Source organism: Megachile rotundata, chromosome 5, assembly GCF_050947335.1.
Source record: "Megachile rotundata isolate GNS110a chromosome 5, iyMegRotu1, whole genome shotgun sequence".
Lineage (NCBI taxonomy): Eukaryota > Metazoa > Arthropoda > Insecta > Hymenoptera > Megachilidae > Megachile > Megachile rotundata.
The window spans coordinates 7,326,966-7,347,569 of NC_134987.1; the positions used below are offsets into that span (position 1 = coordinate 7,326,966).

Here is a 20,604-nt window from a genome sequence, read left to right on the forward strand (position 1 = left end):
ATGTGGGAAATTAGGGATGTTGGAATTGGGGGTGTGGGAAATTAGGGATGTTGGAATTGGGGATGTGGGAAATTAGGGATGTTGGAATTGGGGGTGTGGGAAATTGACACTCGTGGAATTGGGGATGTGGGAAATTAGGGATGTTGGAATTGGGGATGTGGGAAATTAGGGATGTTGGAATTGGGGGTGTGGGAAATTGACACTCGTGGAATTGGGGATGTGGGAAATTAGGGATATTGGAATTGGGGGTGTGGGAAATTAGCACTCGTGAAATTGGGGATGTGGGAAATTAGGGATGTTGGAATTGGGGATATGGGAAATTAGGGATGTGGGAAATTAGCCATCTTACAATTGGGAATGTGGGAAATTAGGGATGTTGGAATTGGGGATGTGAGAATTTAGCGATCTTGGAATTGGGGATGTATGAAATTAGTGTCGTTGCAATTATGTATATTCTAATTCAGACTTTGTTATTTTGGGACCTAAAAAATTATAAATATTGTAATTTATCATTAATCATCACACGATATATCATTTCTAACATTCCTAAAAAAAATTTAACCAAAACATAATTTTATTGTAGACCATATCCCTTATCGTAGCAACATAACTTCTGAATGAATTGCGCGACACACGTTGTTCGTAAACAGTACATCGCATAATGCATGCACGATCGCAGGAACAAAACTAGCACGGTATTTCGCACGATTTCAGTAAAGATAGCATTATTGGACGTGGCGATTATCCAGCCAAAGGTGCGAACTAGTATTTTGCTCATTAAACACTCGGCCCATTCAGACTCGCTGGTTTATATATGAGCTCGATTTTAACGGACTCTGGAAAGTTGTACGATCCATTATCGTTCTGGCCGTTGTTTCCACGTGAAATTTCACTGGATTCCGACTGGAATTCTGTCGTGCACTTCGGTGGCTGCTCCACAACACCTATAATCTGTTTCTTCCGTTTACCTCTGTAATTGCGCTATTATCACGAGTGCCACGATCCATCTCGCTGACTTTCATTCCCCCTATGTATACATACTTTCTGAACTGCTTTCTTTTCCCTATCGCGATTTTATCGAGAGTGTATGGGGAACTGTATCGATTCGCTCGACGAAAGACGTCGGATGAGGGACACGATAATGTCGGGGGAAGGGTAATTAAAATAAACGTGAATTTCTAAAATGAAGAACATCGCGCGAAGCAGAGTTTCTTGCTGGCAAAAAGCAGCGAAATGGAATGAAAATACGATGTCGGTGGTAAGATAACATTTGTCAAGATGGTCGAAACGAACGAAAAACACGATGTAAAGGAATATTTCTTCGATGGAATTATTTTCGAATGTGCTCGATTGATTTATCCTTAAAAACTAATTCTTTTATGGTGCATCGAAAACGTATTTGATATAATTAAAATTCATTTTAATTTGTATAATTAAAATTATTGCAAGTAATCCATCAGTATTATATTAATTAATATTATTCTCTCAATTAATTAATTAACATTTATATTTTTACGTTTCATATACTTTACATTACATTCTGATAAAAAGTCTGTACGTCATAAAATATGCAGATAAAATTATTTCCCAATCGATTTTAATTAACGAACATTACATTTGTGATTTCATATAGTATCCTTATAAGATAATTATTTAAATTGCTTTGTTCCAGTCACCATGATAAAAAAATACAATTTTAATACACAGAATATTTAATGAAATTTTATCCTACAGAGAGAAGGTATTATTTACATAGTAAAACTTGATTAAACCCGGTCTCTGTGGATTATGTATCTTTCCCTTATTATTCTCTGCAATGCAATTTTATAAAAGTCGTCTTATAGACTTTGTCTCGTATCAACCTTTGGGCGTGGCATTTTTAACATTAACAATATTTATGTTAAGAACTGGAGACGGTATTTCATTTTATCTGCATGGGACAGTGTTTGCTTTATCTTCCTTGATTTATTCACGACTGAATATTTTTATGAACATTTTTTAGGTGAAATTGAATTAGGGGTGTGTAGAATGAATTGGGGCTATGATTGAACTGTGACAGTGTAAATTGAGATGCTGGGGATGTTTTATTAGGTGGGGGATGGGGGTAGTAAAATTTTTAATTTGGGAATTTGGGGCGGTAGGGATTTGGGGAGGTGGAAATTTGGGGAGGTGGAAATTTGGGGATGTAGGGATTTGGGGATGTGGAGAATTGGGGATGTAGGAATTTGGGGATGTGGAGATTTGGGGATGTGGAGATTTGGGGACGTGGAGATTTGGGGATGTAGGGATTTGGGGATGTGGAGATTTGGAGATGTGGAGATTTGGGGATGTGGAGATTTGGGGATGTAGGGATTTGGGGATGTGGAGAATTGGGGATGTGGAGATTTGGGGATGTAGGAATTTGGGGATGTAGGGATTTGGGGATGTGGAGATTTGGGGATGTGGAGATTTGGGGATGTGGAGATTTGGGGATGTAGGAATTTGGGGATGTGGAGATTTGGGGATGTAGAAATTTGGGGAGGTAGAGATTTGGGGATGTAAGGAAGTTGGAGATGTAAAAATTTGGGGATGTAAGGAAGTTGGAGATGTAGAAATTTGGGGATGTAGGGACTTGGGGATGTAGGGATTTAGAGGTTGTAGCGATTTGAAAATGTAGGAATTCATAGTTGTAAGAATTTTAAAATACACAAATCTGGGAATCTAGGTATCCAGAAATTCAGAAATTCAAAACCTCAGAAACATCAACCTCATCACATTTCCCCATCTTATTCTTCCTTCCTATTTCCCAAAAGATTAAGAAATCCACTTAACTTGAATAATTACAAAGACAAGAATGAATTGTCAAGAAGCACTGAATAGCGTAACAAGCTTAATAGTTTATGAAGTTCACTGTTTTATTTCTGCAATGCTGCTGGCAGCAACAAACTAATGACGCAGTAATTAAGGTGATAAAACAAGTAACACGGTTCATGCTTTGGACAGATCCAATACACCATTACTAAGTACTTTGTTTCTTATCGCAATACTTGTTTACACGATGTTTTGCAGGAAACAGCTGTAGTATGATTTTTGCTTTGAAACTGCTGCAAACTTTCAAAGTTATAATTGTAATAAATTATCCTTTAATTTATCATTGCATCGAGTAATTAACGAAAAACTTAACTTCATTTTTATTAAACTATACTAACATTATATCTTCTGAACTTTTTTAATAAATTACCTAATAATTTTTACTGACATATCTATTCTATCAAAAACAGTAGTATATCTAATAATTAAATATTTCAAGAGTATAATAAATTCTCAAATCGATTTAAGTTATATGCGTTGAGTAAACAATAACAGTTATTAAATCTTTCGACGATCCAAATAACCACAGTTGAAACTGTTTCTTTTAGTTTGGCTGCCGACCATGGAACCTCAGTCTGAAAAGCGTGGTTGTTCTGGTCCTGTCGAATATGCTGTTGACTTTCCTGTTGCTGCAGTCAGAAACCTGTATCCCGGACGAAGTGCCCAGAGATATGGAATCAAACGTCATAACCGAATGGAATCTTGGCACCTTAATCAAGGAGCAACAACAGTCGGACTGCGTAACGCAGGATTACCAACCGTTGCAAGCTGACGCGAGCAGCTTGAAGCTGAACGTAAGGCTAGGTCGATGGGACGCCCGTAGAATGTTCCGGACTTTCGACCACGTTTTGGTCGGTTCGAGTTTCATCGAATTATCGCAAGCTTACCGGGTTTGTTTGGCTACCCAGAGTTCGGTGGAGAAGCTTCACTCGTTGGTGCAGGCTGCCCATCACTGGACAGGGCCGATGTCGGTAGCCTTGTACGCTGCCGGTGACGAAGAGTTCGACGTTCTTCAGAAGTACCTGGTCTACCTTAGAAGATGCTACGAACCCATAAGGGAAAGGGTGTCGTTTTCCTTGGCCGTGCCGAGGAACAGGCCGCCGAAGAAGCAGCCGGTGGATCACGAACTACCCGACACCGTGGACTGTGCCAAACCGGAAGGGACGTTGAACCAGCTGATGAACGGGATCTCCAACGAGCAGACCAATTGGCGGATACACAACGTCTATCCTCAGAATCACATGAGGAACCTAGCTAGAAAGAACTGTCAGACCGACTACGTGTTTCTGACAGACGTCGATATTGTGCCGAGCTACAATTTGACCGGGGCTCTCGACGAGTTCCTGAGAACCGATAGCTGTGATAAGTGCGCCTACGTGATACCGACGTACGAGCTGGACTCGCGCGTCAGGTTCCCTCAGAATAAAACGGAGCTGGTCCGGTTGGCGAGGAAAGGGCTGGCCAGACCCTTTCATCAGAAGGTCTTCATCCACAATCAGTTCGCCACCAATTTTACCAGGTACGTACATGTTGTCCTCTACCTGCCCTCGAGATATACAAATATAACCCTCCTTTTTGGTTACTGTTCAGATGGATACTGGATACCGCTCTGAATCATAGGAATTTTGAAAACGTGAGGAGCGGCAAGGTGTACATTAGCCACGACGTGACCAATTTCGAATTCCTCTACGAACCTTTCTACGTGGCTAGAGATATTGTTCCGCCACACGATGAGAGATTCATGGGATATGGGTACACGAGGAATACGCAGGTATGTGGTTAAAATATTGATTGGGTGTTTGTATTCGATAAATACGATGGTAGCGATAGGGGATAAAAAGGTTAAGTGTACTTTCAAGTCAGTTATAAAATCTTGATGAGACTTTCGAGAAGTCCATGTTTTAATATCGAGTGCCACATGGCTGTTTCTATGGCACTTAACGATCACGTCAGCTAACCCAGTATCGATCACATTTAACGCGGCACGCTATAATATGAATTATTAATGCTAAAAAAAAGAATTATTTAGCATATTTCAAATCATGCAATCTTATTTATTGTTAACAGTATGTATTTAGAACTGTCCTCCCATTTCCGTTTCTTAAATTCCCCCGATCGATCGATTAAACAGTATAATGAAATTAACGCGAATTATAAGAAATTTAATCAGCCCCGAAAGCTACGAAATCGAGTTAAACCCGACAACGTGCAATGTTATTACCCCTATCGTTGTTGCACAACTGCGAATTTTCGAACAAAAGGAAACTCGTGTATCGACAACACGATATTGAAACCTGGGGGGAAAAATGAAAGGGCGTATATTTACACGGTACATGAACAACGTGGCGAACCATGTATTCGTGTAGGAACATCGGAATATCAGAGAACATCAAATGGAAGCATCGGAGGAACATGGGGTAGTTTCATAGTACAGAACTCGTACAAGCAAATCCCACGCCCCAGAGACATTAATTGAATTACATATTATCATTGCCGTCGTTATCGTGCGATGGAGGCTCATTTCACCGAACAAGCATTATTCAATTTAAACTTGATACATCCCGCGCCGTCTAATCGAACGTTTGCATATCGAGGGTGCACGTTCTAGTAGCTGTGCGAAGGGTAATTCGTGTTTCAAACTGTACTTTCCGCACCCGTTAACAATTTACGGCGAACATCTACTTGCCGTCGTTAAACTAAATTGAAAGCTTTTCTGATACTGCTACATCTGACAGGAATAATCGTAATTTCTTTGTTACGTCATAAGTGTATCTTATACGTGTGTGTATATTCTTATACACACATATACTTATGTATACATGTATAAATAATGGTATGTAGATTTTGATGTGGGTGATACACGTTCTTGAGAGTTTACAGTATGGAGTATTAGAGTGGAGGGATTAAGTGGACTTGAATTAAGTGCTTCCATTCTTAATAATTTGTATCCAATGTAATTTATATACAATATTACGATAGGCATACGTTGAACTTCACTGTGGTAATCAATGTGTGTCTCAGATGAATAGAATGTGCTTATGGGCCGAACTATTAAACTCAACTCTGAGCAAAATAGTATAAACCAATATCAGCCACGTAGCAGTAGTAAGTTTAACGATATGTCAGACATTGTACACCACGTGCCTGCAGTGTTACATTGATTTTTCATTATCCCACTATGCAACTTTCTTATTACAGTTTTACTGAATTTAATTTCTCAGGTCCTCACTTACTCGAAGGGTTGAAAAATGTTCGAGGTACGTAATAAAGGGTGAAGGTCACGTAACTCGTCAGATACAATTTTCTTATAATCGATACGTAAGAAAAGAGAAGAGCGATGAGCTTAGACAGGTCTGCGTCCAGGTTTTTTCCCATCGGCGTCGACGTTCGCGAAACAACCCCGTCCCCAGGTTTCCTGGAAATAACGAAATTCCATCATGCGGCGAAAATCCGAGCGCCACGTAACCCCGTATCCGTAGAACGAAGTATGCCACAGCGACGGCAATAAAACGGGTGTAAATCTACATGGCCACGTAGGGCGGATAACACACTGGGGCAAAAGCGGACGTACACAGGCGCGAGTAAACTGGTGTTAGGTCGCAAACGTAACACGTTCCCTGTCCGGAGAGCTACGTGGCCCCTGGTACATTGGTATTCGCGTCTTCTCTGCGGTTCGTTCGCACAACATCCACTCCCCACGGAGGAATGAGAATGGATATCGTTCGTTTCTCCTACCCTCTTGTTGTACTCGCGCCGCTCCGTTCTTTCCGACCCCTCGATCCAATACAATCCTGTCGCGCCATTCTTTCGTCGAGCAACCGGTTTCCCTCGACCTTCGTGCACCTCGGTTTATCCCGTTTTGTCTTTTCCACCCTGTTCCCTCTTCTCTTTTTCCATCCCCGAGGATGCACCGTGCCACCCTCGCTGTTTCAACCCGCTTCGCGAGCGCGTTGTTTCACCGCCTCCGGCCGGAGCAACACGTTTCCGCCGCCCTCGCAAACGAGCACAGACACATTCGCAGCTTTTCTATTGCTCGTTGATCCGGTGCAACGTGTTTTCTCTACGCTCCTTTCGGCAATTAGGCTCGCCGTGAATGCGATCGCCGAAACAACGACTTACTTCGGGAATTAGCGTGCTGCATCAATTGTGGGATGCTCTGTCAACGATACGTTAGCTGACTTTTGTCGATGTCGTTGATTTTATGAATGAGTGATTAGGTCAATGAATTTGTTGTATTATTTACTAGATTATATCGAACGCGTTGATTGAAAGATTTGTTTATCGAGTAATCAAAGTCGTGAACGATTTCGATTGCTATCTAGTATCTGCGAATCAAGTTGATCATGAATCTTCCTGGTCTGCAATTTTTTCCCGGTCTATCATTCTCGTTATCGCGGAACCATCGATCATCGAGAACTCGCAGTTTGAACGTAAAACGATCGAAATCGTATTGAAAGTATCAATCGTTTATAATTAAATAATGACCATAAATCTATTATCGATGAAATTTTGATGATATACAAGTGAGTCCATAAGTTTTAAACCAATACAAAAATATTTGTCTATCACAAAATTTTAAAGTCAATCGGGTAAGTAGTTTCCGTTTTATGAAACTTTAAAGAAATCGCTACGAAGCTCGTTGAATTCATTTACATTAATTACTTCCTGCATCGTAAACTTTGCCAGCGCATAATTACCAACTTGGGGGTAACTTTACTTAAGCACGAAGGGATAGAGCTTTCTTTAAAGTTATTAATTGTTTTATCGATTCCTTATCAATACTTCGATATATCAAAATTATTAGTTGTAAATTATTAATCGTGACATTGATTGTCTGTCAATATTTCAATATCTTAAATCATTGAATATTATCAAAATTATTGATTCAAAATTATTAATCATTTCATTGATTGTCTATCAATATTTTAATATCATAAATCATTGAATATTATCAAAATTATTGATTCAAAATTATTAATCATTTCATTGATTGTCTATCAATATTTTAATATCATAAATCATTAAATAATATCAAAATTATTGGTTCAAGATTATTAATCATTTCAGTGATTATCTATCAATGTATCAATATTTTAATTCATTAAATCTTATCAAAATTATTCGCTCAAAATTAATAATTGTTTTCTGAATTGTCTATCAATATTTCAATATTTTAAATTATTTAATATTATCAAAATTATTGGTCCAAAATTATTAAACGTTTCATTGATTGCCTATCAATATATCAATATCATAAATCATTAAATATTATCAAAATTATTGGTTCAAAATTATTAATCATTTCAATTGTCTATCAATATTTCAATATCATAAATCATTAAATTTTATCAAAATTATTGGTCCAAAATTATTAAATGTTTCATTGATTGCCTATCAATATATCAATATCATAAATCATTAAATATTATCAAAATTATTAATCATTTCATCAATTGTCTCTCAAAATTAATAACAAAAATTGGTGAAGAAAACGGATAGAAAATTACGGTATTGAACGTCGCTTTGATACAGTTATTCAAAATGCATTATATCGCGAGGGAACAATGAGGAACGATTGGTAAATTCGGCGCGAACGGCATGCTTCAAAATATTACGCCAGCAACAAACTGATCGCGTCTCAATGAATTTCAGAGCGACTCGTTTCAATATTGACCTTTCGACGTTCATTTCGAAGATTGACTTTCGATCGGCAACGAAATTGATTCGACGGCGAGGAATGCCATTGCCGTGAGTGGCGGAGACACGCGAGCATTCGAGATGCTGAGCCACGAATCAAACAGAAAGAAAACAGCTTGCCTCACCTGATTTCGTCGATTGAACGATTACCTTGGCTTCGAGCTCGTCAATCGGCTCGGTTTTCAATGCCGCGAATCGACGAATCGAGCACATTGAAAGGGAACGAAGCACGAAGCTATTTTCACATTATTCTATCGCTGCGAACAAAGGCCGATTTTTAACTTCTAATTGATGAAGTACGATTAGTTTTGTTATATTTGGAAATTCAGGAGTAGTCACTGACTAATTATTGTTATAGATTTTTTAGTTAATAATTGTATATAGAATTTCTAGAGTACGTTAATTTCAGTTAGCAAATTTTAGAGCGCACGTAATTCCAAATTTTAAATTCCACGCGTGGGTAACTCCACGCGCCGTAATTCTACGCGTGGTTAATTCCACGCGTCATAACTCCACGCGCCGTAATTCTACGCATGGGTAACTCCACGCGCCATAATTCTACGCTTGGTTAATTCCATGCGTGGATAACTCCATGTGCCATAACTCCATGCGTCGTAATTCTACGCGTGGTTAATTCCACGCGTGGGTAACTCCACGCGTCATAACTCCACGCGCCGTAATTCCACGCGTGGGTAGCTCCACGCGCTGTAATTCTACGCGTGGTTAATTCCACGCGTGGGTAACTCCACGCGTCATAACTCCATGCGTCGTAATTCTACGCATGGGTAACTCCACGCGTCGTAATTCTACGCGTGGTTAATTCCACACGTGGGTAACTCCACGCGTCATAACTCCACGCGTCGTAATTCTACGCATGGGTAACTCCACGCGCCGTAATTCTACGGGTGGTTAATTCCACGCACCATAACTCCACGCGCCATAATTTTACGCGTGGGCAATTCCACGCATCATAACTCCACGCACTGTAGTTCCACACGCGTCGTATCTCTATGCGCCGTATCTTCACGCACCGTATCTCCACGCACCGTATCTCCACGCGCCGTATTTTTACACGTTATATCTCCACGCGTCATATCTCCACATCCTATAACATGAGGTATACAAAATGGTCGCCTTTCTGAGTATAAATATCAGAACGATGAAACTTTAATTGACTCAGTTAAAAATGAACAAATCAGTTTCTTCAATAGATAATTTTCAGCAATAGTTAAATATAATTTTCGTGGCAATTAGCAAGTAAATGGTTGATTTAAGTGGACTCGTACCATTGTCCAATCTCCCTCATACTTCATTCTTCAACGATATTTCTTTCCTCTCTTCCGTTTCGTTTCCGTCGCTTATTAACCGGATGAAATTGCTCACTGAATAGCGGCTGTTATTGATATGTTGTAATTAACTCGATTCCGATAAAGACGTTACCGTTCACGGTGAACTTGTTCCAGCGAGAAGCTTTTGTAAATGCATCGATCTGACAATGGCGGATGCATTTGGCGGAAAAGAAATACAGACCTGAAGAAAGTACTCGTAAAATCGAGCTTTAATGAAGCATTTCAGTGGAAATGTAATTATCAATTGTAAATGTACATGTAAAAGTATAATTGGGTCTGATATAATTAGTATCGGATTCATCGTGTTCTATATAACAGGTCCTTGTAAATCACGGTATTGTCTACGATGTAGATTCTCCCTAATTAATTTTATTGTGAAGTAAATTTGGATTCTGTTGTGTAAAAGTTTGATTGTGGACATTTGAAAGAGGAATTACTTGGATTTCTGAGTTTTTAATTTTTAGTGCTATAAATTTTTTATATTTTACACTTCTGGAATTTTAGATTTTTGGTACTTCAAATTTGTAGTATTCTTAATTTTTAATATTCTAAATCTTTATTATTTTAAATTTTTAGTATTCTAAATTTCAAGTATTCTTGATTTTTAGTACTCCAAATTTTTAGTATTCTAAATTTTTAGTATTCTAAATTTCTAATACTCTAAATTTCAATTATCCTAAATTTCCAAATTTCCTAATTTTTAGTCTATTTAGTTTATTTAGTCTATTCAGTCCATTCAGTCTATTTACTCTATTTACTCTATTTAGTATTTTACTCTAAATTTCTTCCACCCAAACTATAAAACCTCAAAGCCCACATAAATCTGATCTATCGCACCACGTCCCCTTCATCTAGCACTTAATATTCCCATCACTGTCCTAACACGATATTTGCATCCAAGGTAATCCATCTGCACTTTTTCGAATCTCATCACAGGGCATTTATCGTCGTCACCGCTTAATGGACGATCATTCAAACATCCAACTTTTCTATCCGCTTAAAACGACATACACACTCGAATCTGTGCATTAAAATCTCGCGTAGAGCCTCATTTCTGCCGTCGCAACGATCCAAATGGAAGGATCTCTCGCCAGCTGGCGTTTTATCCATCGGATACCTTCGCTGTCGGGAATTGTAAGATAAGGGAAGACGCGTTACGTTGGTACGCTTTATTCGCGAGGATTTGTACCGACGTGCGATCGCATAAAACTCAATTATCAGATTTACTTTTCGGTCTCGGTTGGTTTCACTTGGCACCGCCGTTATCTGGAAAAATTATGCGTCGCTGTTTACCGAACTCACCGGCTCCTTTGGATGCATCGTCACGTATGACCTTAATGCGTGATCTTCGCGGGGTATTCATCAGCGAATTTCTATGAGGATGCTCTTTTCGACACGTACTATTGTACCTCAGCAAGAGCTAAGTAGAAATCATTTTTTTCTTAATTGAACATTCTTATATGCAGTTTCAAATAAATGACTCCGTTCCTCAATCGTGTGTTATGATTTTACGCAAAGTGTTGCCAAATTATTTAGGTACTTGTATCATTAAACTCAATTCAGGTTATTTAATATCACTATAAAATTAGGATGATTATGTCATTCAGTTAAATCATTTGGAATAAATGTTTCAAACCAAACACCACATTTAATCAGATTATACTAGATATTTAATCAAACCATTTGGTTATTAAATGATTATTTAATCAGATTAAAATGAAGTGCTTATCGGAGTATTTATTCAAAGGATTATACAATATTTAATTAGATGTGAAGCCTGAACGCGCGAAAAGTAATTCTAATGTAACATGATCGACGAGGTGGAATATAGAGAACCGCGGTTGCCTAACGCGAGAAACTTTTGAAAAGCGAACGGAATCATCCGTGGAATTCAAGGTATCCAGAACCACCGTTATTCGGCGGTGGTCTGCTCAAACGATATTCGGACGTTGTATTAATGTAAATTTACGCAATTTCTGTAGACGCAGCCAGCGATCGTTCTTTCGTGTTTCGAGCATACTCGCTGTGGTTTTGCTTGTTCCCCTTGTTTCTACGCCACGAAGAGGAATACAGAGATGCTGAAGCGTTCCCGTTGTGCTCTGCGCTCGCACTAATCATTAACCTTCGTGCACCAACACGCGTGGAATACGGAATACCCCGTTTATTTATAGGTGTTCGTGCAACCGCGCGTATGTGTGCGCGTACATGGCCAACGTTATCAAGCGGAACAGCGCGCAATTATTTCTGGTCTAAAGGGAAAGCTGGATAACGGAAGGGGAATTTCTGTTATTACGTTCGGAGGTCAAAAACTTGAAGTATCCTTCGTTTGGGAGCGATCTTTCTTACACGAGAGACTTAGAAACTGGGGTGAAGTGTTTAAGAGGTTGCAAGGCCTTGCAAAGGCGTTGTAATTTCACGCGGGGTAGTGTAGTCATTTCTATCTGTTGTAAGTTTCGTGTGTTGTGATTTGAATGCGTCGAGTTTCTACGAAATGTAGTTCTACGCGTTGTAATTTCTGTGCGTTGTTATTTTCACGTGGTGGAAGGTATACGTGTTGTGAATTTGATGCTTGGTATCTCCACGCGCTGTAATTCCCATGTCTTGTGATTTCCATGCGTTGGAATTCTCACGCGTTGGAATTTCCACGCGTTGCCATTTGGACGCGTGGCATATCCACGCGTTGCAATTTCCACGTGTTGGAATTTGGATGCAACAAATTTTTACGCGTTGTGTTTTCCACGCGACGTAATTCTACGCGTGGGTAACTACACGCGCCATAATTCTACGCGTGGGTAATTCCACGCGTGGGTAACTTCACGCGCCATAACTCCACGCGCCGTGATTCTACGCGTGGGTAACTCCACGCAACATAATTCTATGCATTGGTAATTCCACGCGTGGGTAACTCCACGCGCCATAATTCTACGCGTGGGTGTCTCCACGCGCCATAATTCTACGCGTGGGTAATTCCACGCGTGGGTAATTCCACGCGTGGATAACTCCACGCGCCATAACTCCACGCGCCGTAATTCTACGCGTGGGTAATTCCACGCGTGGGTAACTCCACGCGCTATAATTCTACGCGTGGCTAATTCCACGCGTGGGTAACTCCACGTACCGTAACTCCACGCGTGGGTAACTCCACGCGCCATAACTCCACGTGCCGTAATTCCACGTGCCGTATCTCCATGCGTCGTATCTCCACGCGCCGTACCTCCACGCATCGTACCTTCACGCGTCGTATCTCCACGCGTCATATATTCACTTACTGTATCTCCACGCACCGTATCTCCACGCGCCATATCTCCACATTCTACAATTTCCACACATTGCAACTTCAACGCGTCCCCATATTCTCTATTTTCCACACAACATGCATTCTATTTCCACTCCCTAAACGACGAAATATTAGAGTTATAAATAATACCAAACCCACCGTGTACATTATCCGTCACATTGTTAACAGAATTTGAATAAGCCTTACATTAAGACCTCTCCATATCCCCAATATCACAAAAATTCTGTTGTTACTCGCCCATGAGAATAGTATTGTACAAAAGTCTACTGTATAATCGTTTGAAACAGTCGCGCCGCGCGGTACAAATAGAATTCTTTGACAAAAACAAAACGCGCAGACACGCTAATTAGCAAGATACGTCAACTCGGTTATGTTGTGTAATGTAATCTGTGTTCTGTTGAAACTCGGGACAAACAGGTGCCCTGTGACTATCTTGTGTTGCAAGAGCCAGAAATGTTTTACACCAGCAGCCGCAAGAATGTGACCCGCGGGATATACTGTGAAGGGAATTAATTCTCGTTCACCGGCTAATTAAGACGGATAATCGAGTAGAATGAACATACGTTACAACGGACAATTCAGTTTTATTAATCAACTAGGCAAGTGTCTACATAAAGGATGATGTTCCACAGTAATTTTCAATTCTTGTTTTCTGCTCTCTTTGTTCTTTATTGGTCTGTGTTTTAATTGTTTGCGATTGTGAGAAGTAGGTAGAGAATTAATGGAAATAAAGTAGATATACAAACGCTTAAAATAAAAAAATATATAAAAAATAAAAGTTTGAATGCAATTAAATAAATGCAAGAAATTTTTGTATAATTTGGAAGACTAGCAAAGGGCGGATAATGGGATTTGTTAAGCCATAGACGACAGCGGATTGGTTGTAATTAATGCAAAGGAACACCGCATCTGCAAAGCGGAAACGCGTCTATGATGGTTCCGACAACGTCAAAAGGAATTGATAGACGGCGTCTAATCTTCAGTTCCCTGTTTCCTAGACGTGTCAGTGAATAATTACACGCGTGTGGTAACAACTGGTTTTCAACATGAGTGTTTCGTTGATTACACGAGTTTCAAACGTATCATGGCGAAATACGTATAATCTAGCAAGCGAACGTTCTGTTTATTCAATCTACAATTTTAGTCAACTTTCTTTCGAACAATTAATTAAAATATTTAATACATTAAATGTAGATACAAAAGGTACACGAAAATGTATAATAAATGTTAAAGGTAGAAATGACAAAAATAAACGTGGAATGGTTTATTAATTTATCAGAATAATTGAAGAAATTATTAATAATAATAGGAGGAGGAAGATAGTGATTAAATGACATTTTTCTTGTTTTCATTTACACATACATTCGTCACAGATCTCCAAGTGCGAAACATAATAATTATTTAAAAGTTCTGATTAATTACTAAAATAGAATTTTTTCTAATTTACAAATTTGCAGATGTTTGAGAAACCCTCAAGTACAAGCGAATATCATGTAAGTTATTTTCACGAAACCGATCGTCAAAGTGTAACAGTAACGTTATCTCAAGCCGAGTAATCAGAACGTGTCTGGCAGGTTTGCGTACGGCATGTCACGTATGACTTACCATTGTTACGTACGATTATTCAGGAAGATGCATCCAGGCTGAGTAACAGGAACGGTGTATCCCGTCTGTTAGGACTGTCTGACTTGTCTAGGTTGGCAGACCCTCCGCAAGATTGCCAGCGGTGCTCCCTTCCTCCTTACCATTCTAATGTCGGAAACATGGTGTTTCCTATGGAAATGTCACTATCCTCAGGATATCTATGGGACGTTTACGGAAACTTTTGAAACAGGCAGCGCGTTACGCGGCAAAAAGTTGCAAAACATAGGAAGAAGAGACTATAATACTGTTTCGCGAAGTTGCGCGCTCGCTGCGGGTTATCGTGGAAAACAGAACGATACCCGGACTTAAGAAATACTTTTTCGATTTCGCAAACGGTGGAACGGGGGAAATAAAGGGACATCTGGATTCTCAATATTGTTATTGCTCGCATAGTTCAGTTTTCTTGTTTTACACGATATATCACTTCGCTGAGTGTTTTGAAAGTGAAGTTGGTTCAAGTGGAACGTATCATATAAAAGTGGAACAAAGTGGTACTGTATATTGATTTAAAGCTTAGAATTTAGGGAGAATTATCGTATTGGTACTTTTATATTTTTAATACAAAATGGAGGGTTCTTTGTTGAGACAGGTAATGAATCAATTTACATATGTATAACGGTATAGCTGCAGGTACAGCTACATAACTTATATGTAGTCAAAGGTGAAACATACAATTGTACATATAATTAAAGGTAAAATTATATACACTTATATAGAGTTGAAAGTAAAGGTTCATATACTTACATATAATTAAAGGTGAAAGTACATATAATTTCGCAGTTTCTCTTCATGTACAGATGTCTCCCAAACAGGTTGCCTAACCTAAAAATTACAGATTCTGCTTGACAGAAATTACAGACTTCTTCACAGCAAATCCTTCATTATTTTTGAGCATAAATAATCGAAAATTAAATGTATACATGTATTAACTCTATTGAATGTATTAACGAAATAAATATGCAGCTTGATCCACCATTTTAACGAAGAGGCAGCCATTTTGTCTTAGCAATAGACACAGCATAGAGGCACCAGTTGCGTAGAGACAAGCTTCACATCAATGTACTTATACTTATTTTATTTTAATATTATTTGTTACTTATTTTAATGTACCTCTTCGTGTCATACCTTTCATAATCGATTATATGCCATTGAACTACAATCTTGTACAAAAAAGAGAGTATCAAAGTCATTTTGTACAAAATCAAAGTAGAATTGATGGGAAAACCGTTTAAATTTCTTTTCGAGGGTGTAATCGTTTTTTTCGTTATTCATGCCTTTCCACGCGTACACGTATATATGCTTAGATAGTGGCGCGTTTACGGTGTTTCGTGGTTGCGAAACGATCGAAGCAAATCTCTGTGGATTTTAAATTCGAACACCGAGGTATCGAATCCCGAGGCTGGGTCGTAAAGAATCTGGTTCAGTCGTTTGCCGTTCACAATCTCGTCTCGCTTGGTTGCAGTTACCTCGGATCGAATCGAACGCGGATTCCTGCTTGTTATCGGAACGTTCCACTCGCGAATCTTCCACGTCGAAACATTTAGCTTCTCGTAAGTTTTCGAATGTTTCTACTGTGGTCAGCGACGTTATCGTTCAAAAATATCGTTTATTTTTTCGGTTCGTATAGCACTGTCGACTTGTGGTCAGACATGGGGAGAATACAAATTATTAAGAGTAGGAGTATTTGTTTTTTCAATTTCATACATTAAGGTATTAGTACATGTCATTGTTTCAATATTAAGAGATCACAAAAGTTGCTCTTCACATTTGCTCTTCAAGTAAATTAATTCAACGGACCTTGCAGAGCAATTCACATATGCACAGCTACTCACATATGAAGTCAATGTGTTAAATATGTATTTCTGTATTTTTATGATTCTGCATTTTTAATGAAAAATTAAATATGCATTTCGGTTATAAAACTGAAGAGAAACGTTTCCAAAATTATCAGTCAACGAACTGAATAAAGTAATCGGATCCGGTGTTGAGTAAACGAAAAATTTGAATTGCAGTATGAATACAAACGTTTATCGAATATTCCTCGATATATTCACAACTGGAACATATTGCCTCTATTTTGCTTCGAAATGCACTTTAGTAAAGATATATTTCAGAGAGCCACGGATGTGCTTTATGGCGATAGTGGATTTGAGCTTAAGCTTTGTACTCTTTGACATTTTCATTCTTTCAAATTTTATCTTTACGTATTACTTTCCTGATATGAACGTTTTTCGTGAACGCCAAATTTGTGAGCACAAATTTAAATGTTTAATTTTAGCCAACTTTTCAAATGTTTTGAATTCCCGAATTTTGTTGAGTTTGTTTAAGTTTCTAAATTTTTTAAATAATTTAATAGTAGTGTTTTAATATCGATTTTTGTTTTTCTGCGTAGGTTTACGAGATGTACGTGGCCGGTTACCAGTTCAAGGTCCTCTCGCCGGTTTTTACCGGGCATTGGGGTCTGCAGACGAGAAAAACGAGGCCAGCATGGCGCGAGCGACAGAATAGTGCCAACAGAAAGCACTTTGAGACGTTCAAGAAAGAGGTTTTTGCTCGGTACATGCGAGATCCTTTAAAGATGATGAAAAATGCTAACTGACGAAAAGCTCGTCAGAGATTTCGCTGATCGATCGCGAGATCCTGATCGCCGCGCCGTCCCTTTTATTCGTCACGAGGCCATCGTCACAAATTGAGACAACCATTTTGTCCTCTTTTTCTATGAACGATTTCTACCCTCTCACGTTATCTACTTTTAACCTTTCGTTTCTTCGAAAGCAAAATAATTATGTTTATAGGTTAAATTCTTCATCATATCAGTAGCATTATTATTAATATTAAGCAATATTGTTGTTAATGATTAATATTAAGTAACGTTATCATTAGATATTATTATTGAGTAACATTATCATTAGATATTATTATTGAGTAACATTATCATTAGTAATTATTACAAAGTAACATTATTATTAGTAATTATTATTAAGCAGTATTATTAGCATATCATTAGTAACATTATTATTTTAACTTGTTTTATCTACCAGACAATTGCAGTCTACTGAACCTATCAAAATGAAAATGACACAAACATGAAAATACCCGAATTAACGAATAGGGATTCTAATTGTTAAATACTTCAGTGGAAGTTTTTAACTGTACACAAATTGTACCTACCTTAAGTCAAAAGACAGCAAAATTACCACTGAGCGCCATGTTGACAACAGAAGTCCCTCCAATTTTATTTCCACCAAATTCACCTTTCCACTCGAATTTGTAGAATAAAAATTCATGGCGTTTCACGTGTTAATTACGATCTACACAATTAACCGAGAGAGTCAGATTTTCTATATGCTTTACATCCCGTATTGTACGATGAATCACGAACGATACTAACAATAATTAACGGTCGAAACGAACGATATATAGAGCTCTGGTGGCTCCACCAATCATCCCCGTGGCGCACGATTATTGAAGCCATCAGAAATTCATCCATCCATTGTTCGGCGAGTTTGATGGTCTCTTCAGCCTTTCTGGGGACATGAAAAATGAAGGGTTTCGTCCGCTTAAGGTTGATCGTCCCGGAAATGATGGTTTTGTTTAACTTACAGCTAATGGCCGTTATTCAGCCGGGCTTTATCGGTTGTTCGAGCCCTACCACAGAGTTTTGCATGTCTGCTCGACAGCAAATTACTCCATGGAACGGACAGAATATAACAGATTGTCACCGTTATCGACAAGATAATCGGTTATACGATCACTTTATTTGATGGTTCTATGTTTGCTGTATTTCCGCGTCGACCTCGTACCGTTAAACGTTTCATGGCTAGGTTATGTTAACCTCTTAATGTCGCGCGCATTCGTCGTAATAGCGACGGTAAAAAGTGTCGGACCTATTCGTTTTATGACAAGTTTTTAACTGGGAATTTTAGGTTTGGAATTGGGGAATGTGGGAATTTGAGGATTTAGGTATTGAGGAATGTGGGAATTGAGGAATGTGGGAATTGGGGAATGTGAGAATTTGGGGATTTAGGAATTGGGGAGAGTGGGAATTGGGGAATGTGGGAATTCGGGAATGTGGGAATTGAGAAATGTGGTAATTGGGGAATGTGGGAATTGGGGAATGTAGGAATTTGGGGATTTAGGAATTGGGGGAAGTGGGAATGGGGGAATGTGGGAATTGGGGAATGTGGGAATTGGGGAATGTGGGAATTGGGGAATGTGGGAATTGGGGAATGTGGGAATTGGGGAATGTGGGAATTGGGGAATGTGGGAATTGGGGAATGTGAGAATTGAGGATAGTGAGAATTGGGGAATGTGGGAGTGGGGGAAAGTTGGAATTGGGGAATGTGGGAATTGGGGAATGTAGGAATTTGGGGATTTAGGAATTGGGGAATGTGGGAATTGGGGAATGTGAGAATTGAGGATAGTGGGAATTGGGGAATGTAGGAATTTGGGGATTTAGGAATTGGGGAAAGTGGGAATTGGGGAATGTGGGAATGGGGGAATGTGGGAATTGGGGAATGGGGGAATGGGGGAATGTGGGAATGGGGGAGTTGGGGATTAGGGTATTGGGAAATTGGGGATTTGGGAATTCAAAAATTGTGGATTTGGGAATTGTTGAATTTCAATATTTGGAATTTTGGATTTTTGAGAGTTTGCAGAGTTACAGTTCCAGGGTTTTAGACTGAAGATCGCATTCGTCGCGCATATTCCTCTTTACCGTAACAACGGTAGACAGTGTCGAACCTATTTTATGACAATTTTTCACCCGTCTTCTTCACTTCCTAATTTTTTCACTTTCTTTATTTCCTTAGCCTTCTTTCTCCTTCTCTAATTTTCTTAAAATACCTATATTTCTATTAATGCACGAAATATCAACTACTTTCGTATGCAGGTTGTGACGTATACGTTAAAAGACGTGCACTTTGACATATCGTCTTATTGAAAGAACGTATACTTAAAAGTGTTATTTTTGAGAAATTCGTTGTTCTAGGTAGATATTTGTCAGCTAACTTTTGATGTATTTAGCAAGATTCGCGTACACATGAAAATGTCACGCTTCTTCCTCGTTCCTGGTGGATATGTTTCATTGGTTAACTCTCGCAATATCCGTCCCGGTCAATCGGTGACATATCATATCTGTAAGGCTTAACAGGAACCGACATCTCGAACGAGAAACTGATACAGTGCCGCGTTATATCTGAAACCTGAAGTTCAATGCCAGATTGCCTGAGTTGCGAGCTTGCAATCTCGTGTGTAGACAGGAAACATTAATTTCAGTCGAGTTTTATGATGGTCGAAATAGTACAATAATTTAGGGTCCAAGGTTTTTATATTCTCGCTTGGATCGATGTGACATTTTGTACGAGTGTCTTATTTTCTTCTAAAATTTGTTGTTACGTAATTATTAATTTTAGCACGTGTTAAGAAACATATAACTTATTTTTACATAATAAATTCTGTGTTTTTATAATCATGACATGTGTTAGTTTATAAAACAAAACATGATAATGTTTTAGTTTAAAATCGATATGTTTGCTATATTGTACTTGTACATGCGTGATACTAGTCAAAGTTAAACTTTCTTCTGTCCGCCATTTTGTATACACCGCTCGTCCGCCATTTTGTCCACAGTTCATCCAGTTGCCCAAGATGTTAAGACACAAACGGTAGTTAACACGTTCCGTGCCACGTGTACCACCGGTGGTACATGGTAAACTTGATCGTCAGGCCACGTGTACCACCGGTGGTACACGCAGTCATATTTAT

General features: G+C 38.9%; 1 protein-coding gene and 1 long non-coding RNA gene across 5 annotated transcripts in view; one reads left to right on the forward strand and one right to left on the reverse strand.

Annotated features, from left to right (window-relative positions):
- LOC143264561 (beta-1,4-glucuronyltransferase 1) overlaps positions 1-18,012 on the forward strand; it is a 34,569-nt gene extending 16,557 nt beyond the window's left edge. For 2 of the 3 annotated variants that reach the window (XM_076532229.1, XM_076532231.1), the window contains 3 exons: positions 3,399-4,369; positions 4,441-4,621; positions 17,231-18,012. In XM_076532229.1, coding sequence (XP_076388344.1) covers positions 3,399-4,369; positions 4,441-4,621; positions 17,231-17,437 — 1,359 coding nt within the window. In that variant the 3' untranslated portion in view covers positions 17,438-18,012. The remainder of the gene's footprint in view (positions 1-3,398; positions 4,370-4,440; positions 4,622-17,230) is intronic. The other variant, XM_076532230.1, reaches the window with a different exon arrangement.
- Positions 14,458-18,098, reverse strand: LOC143264562 (uncharacterized). 2 transcript variants are annotated; one of them, XR_013038314.1, is made up of 3 exons: positions 18,010-18,098; positions 15,583-15,660; positions 14,458-14,967 (listed from the first exon to the last, which is right to left on the reverse strand). It is a non-coding gene; the product is annotated as an uncharacterized LOC143264562 (long non-coding RNA). The 2 variants fall into 2 exon arrangements; XR_013038313.1 differs by having other exon boundaries at positions 14,458-14,996.
- Positions 18,099-20,604: the final 2,506 nt, after the last annotated feature.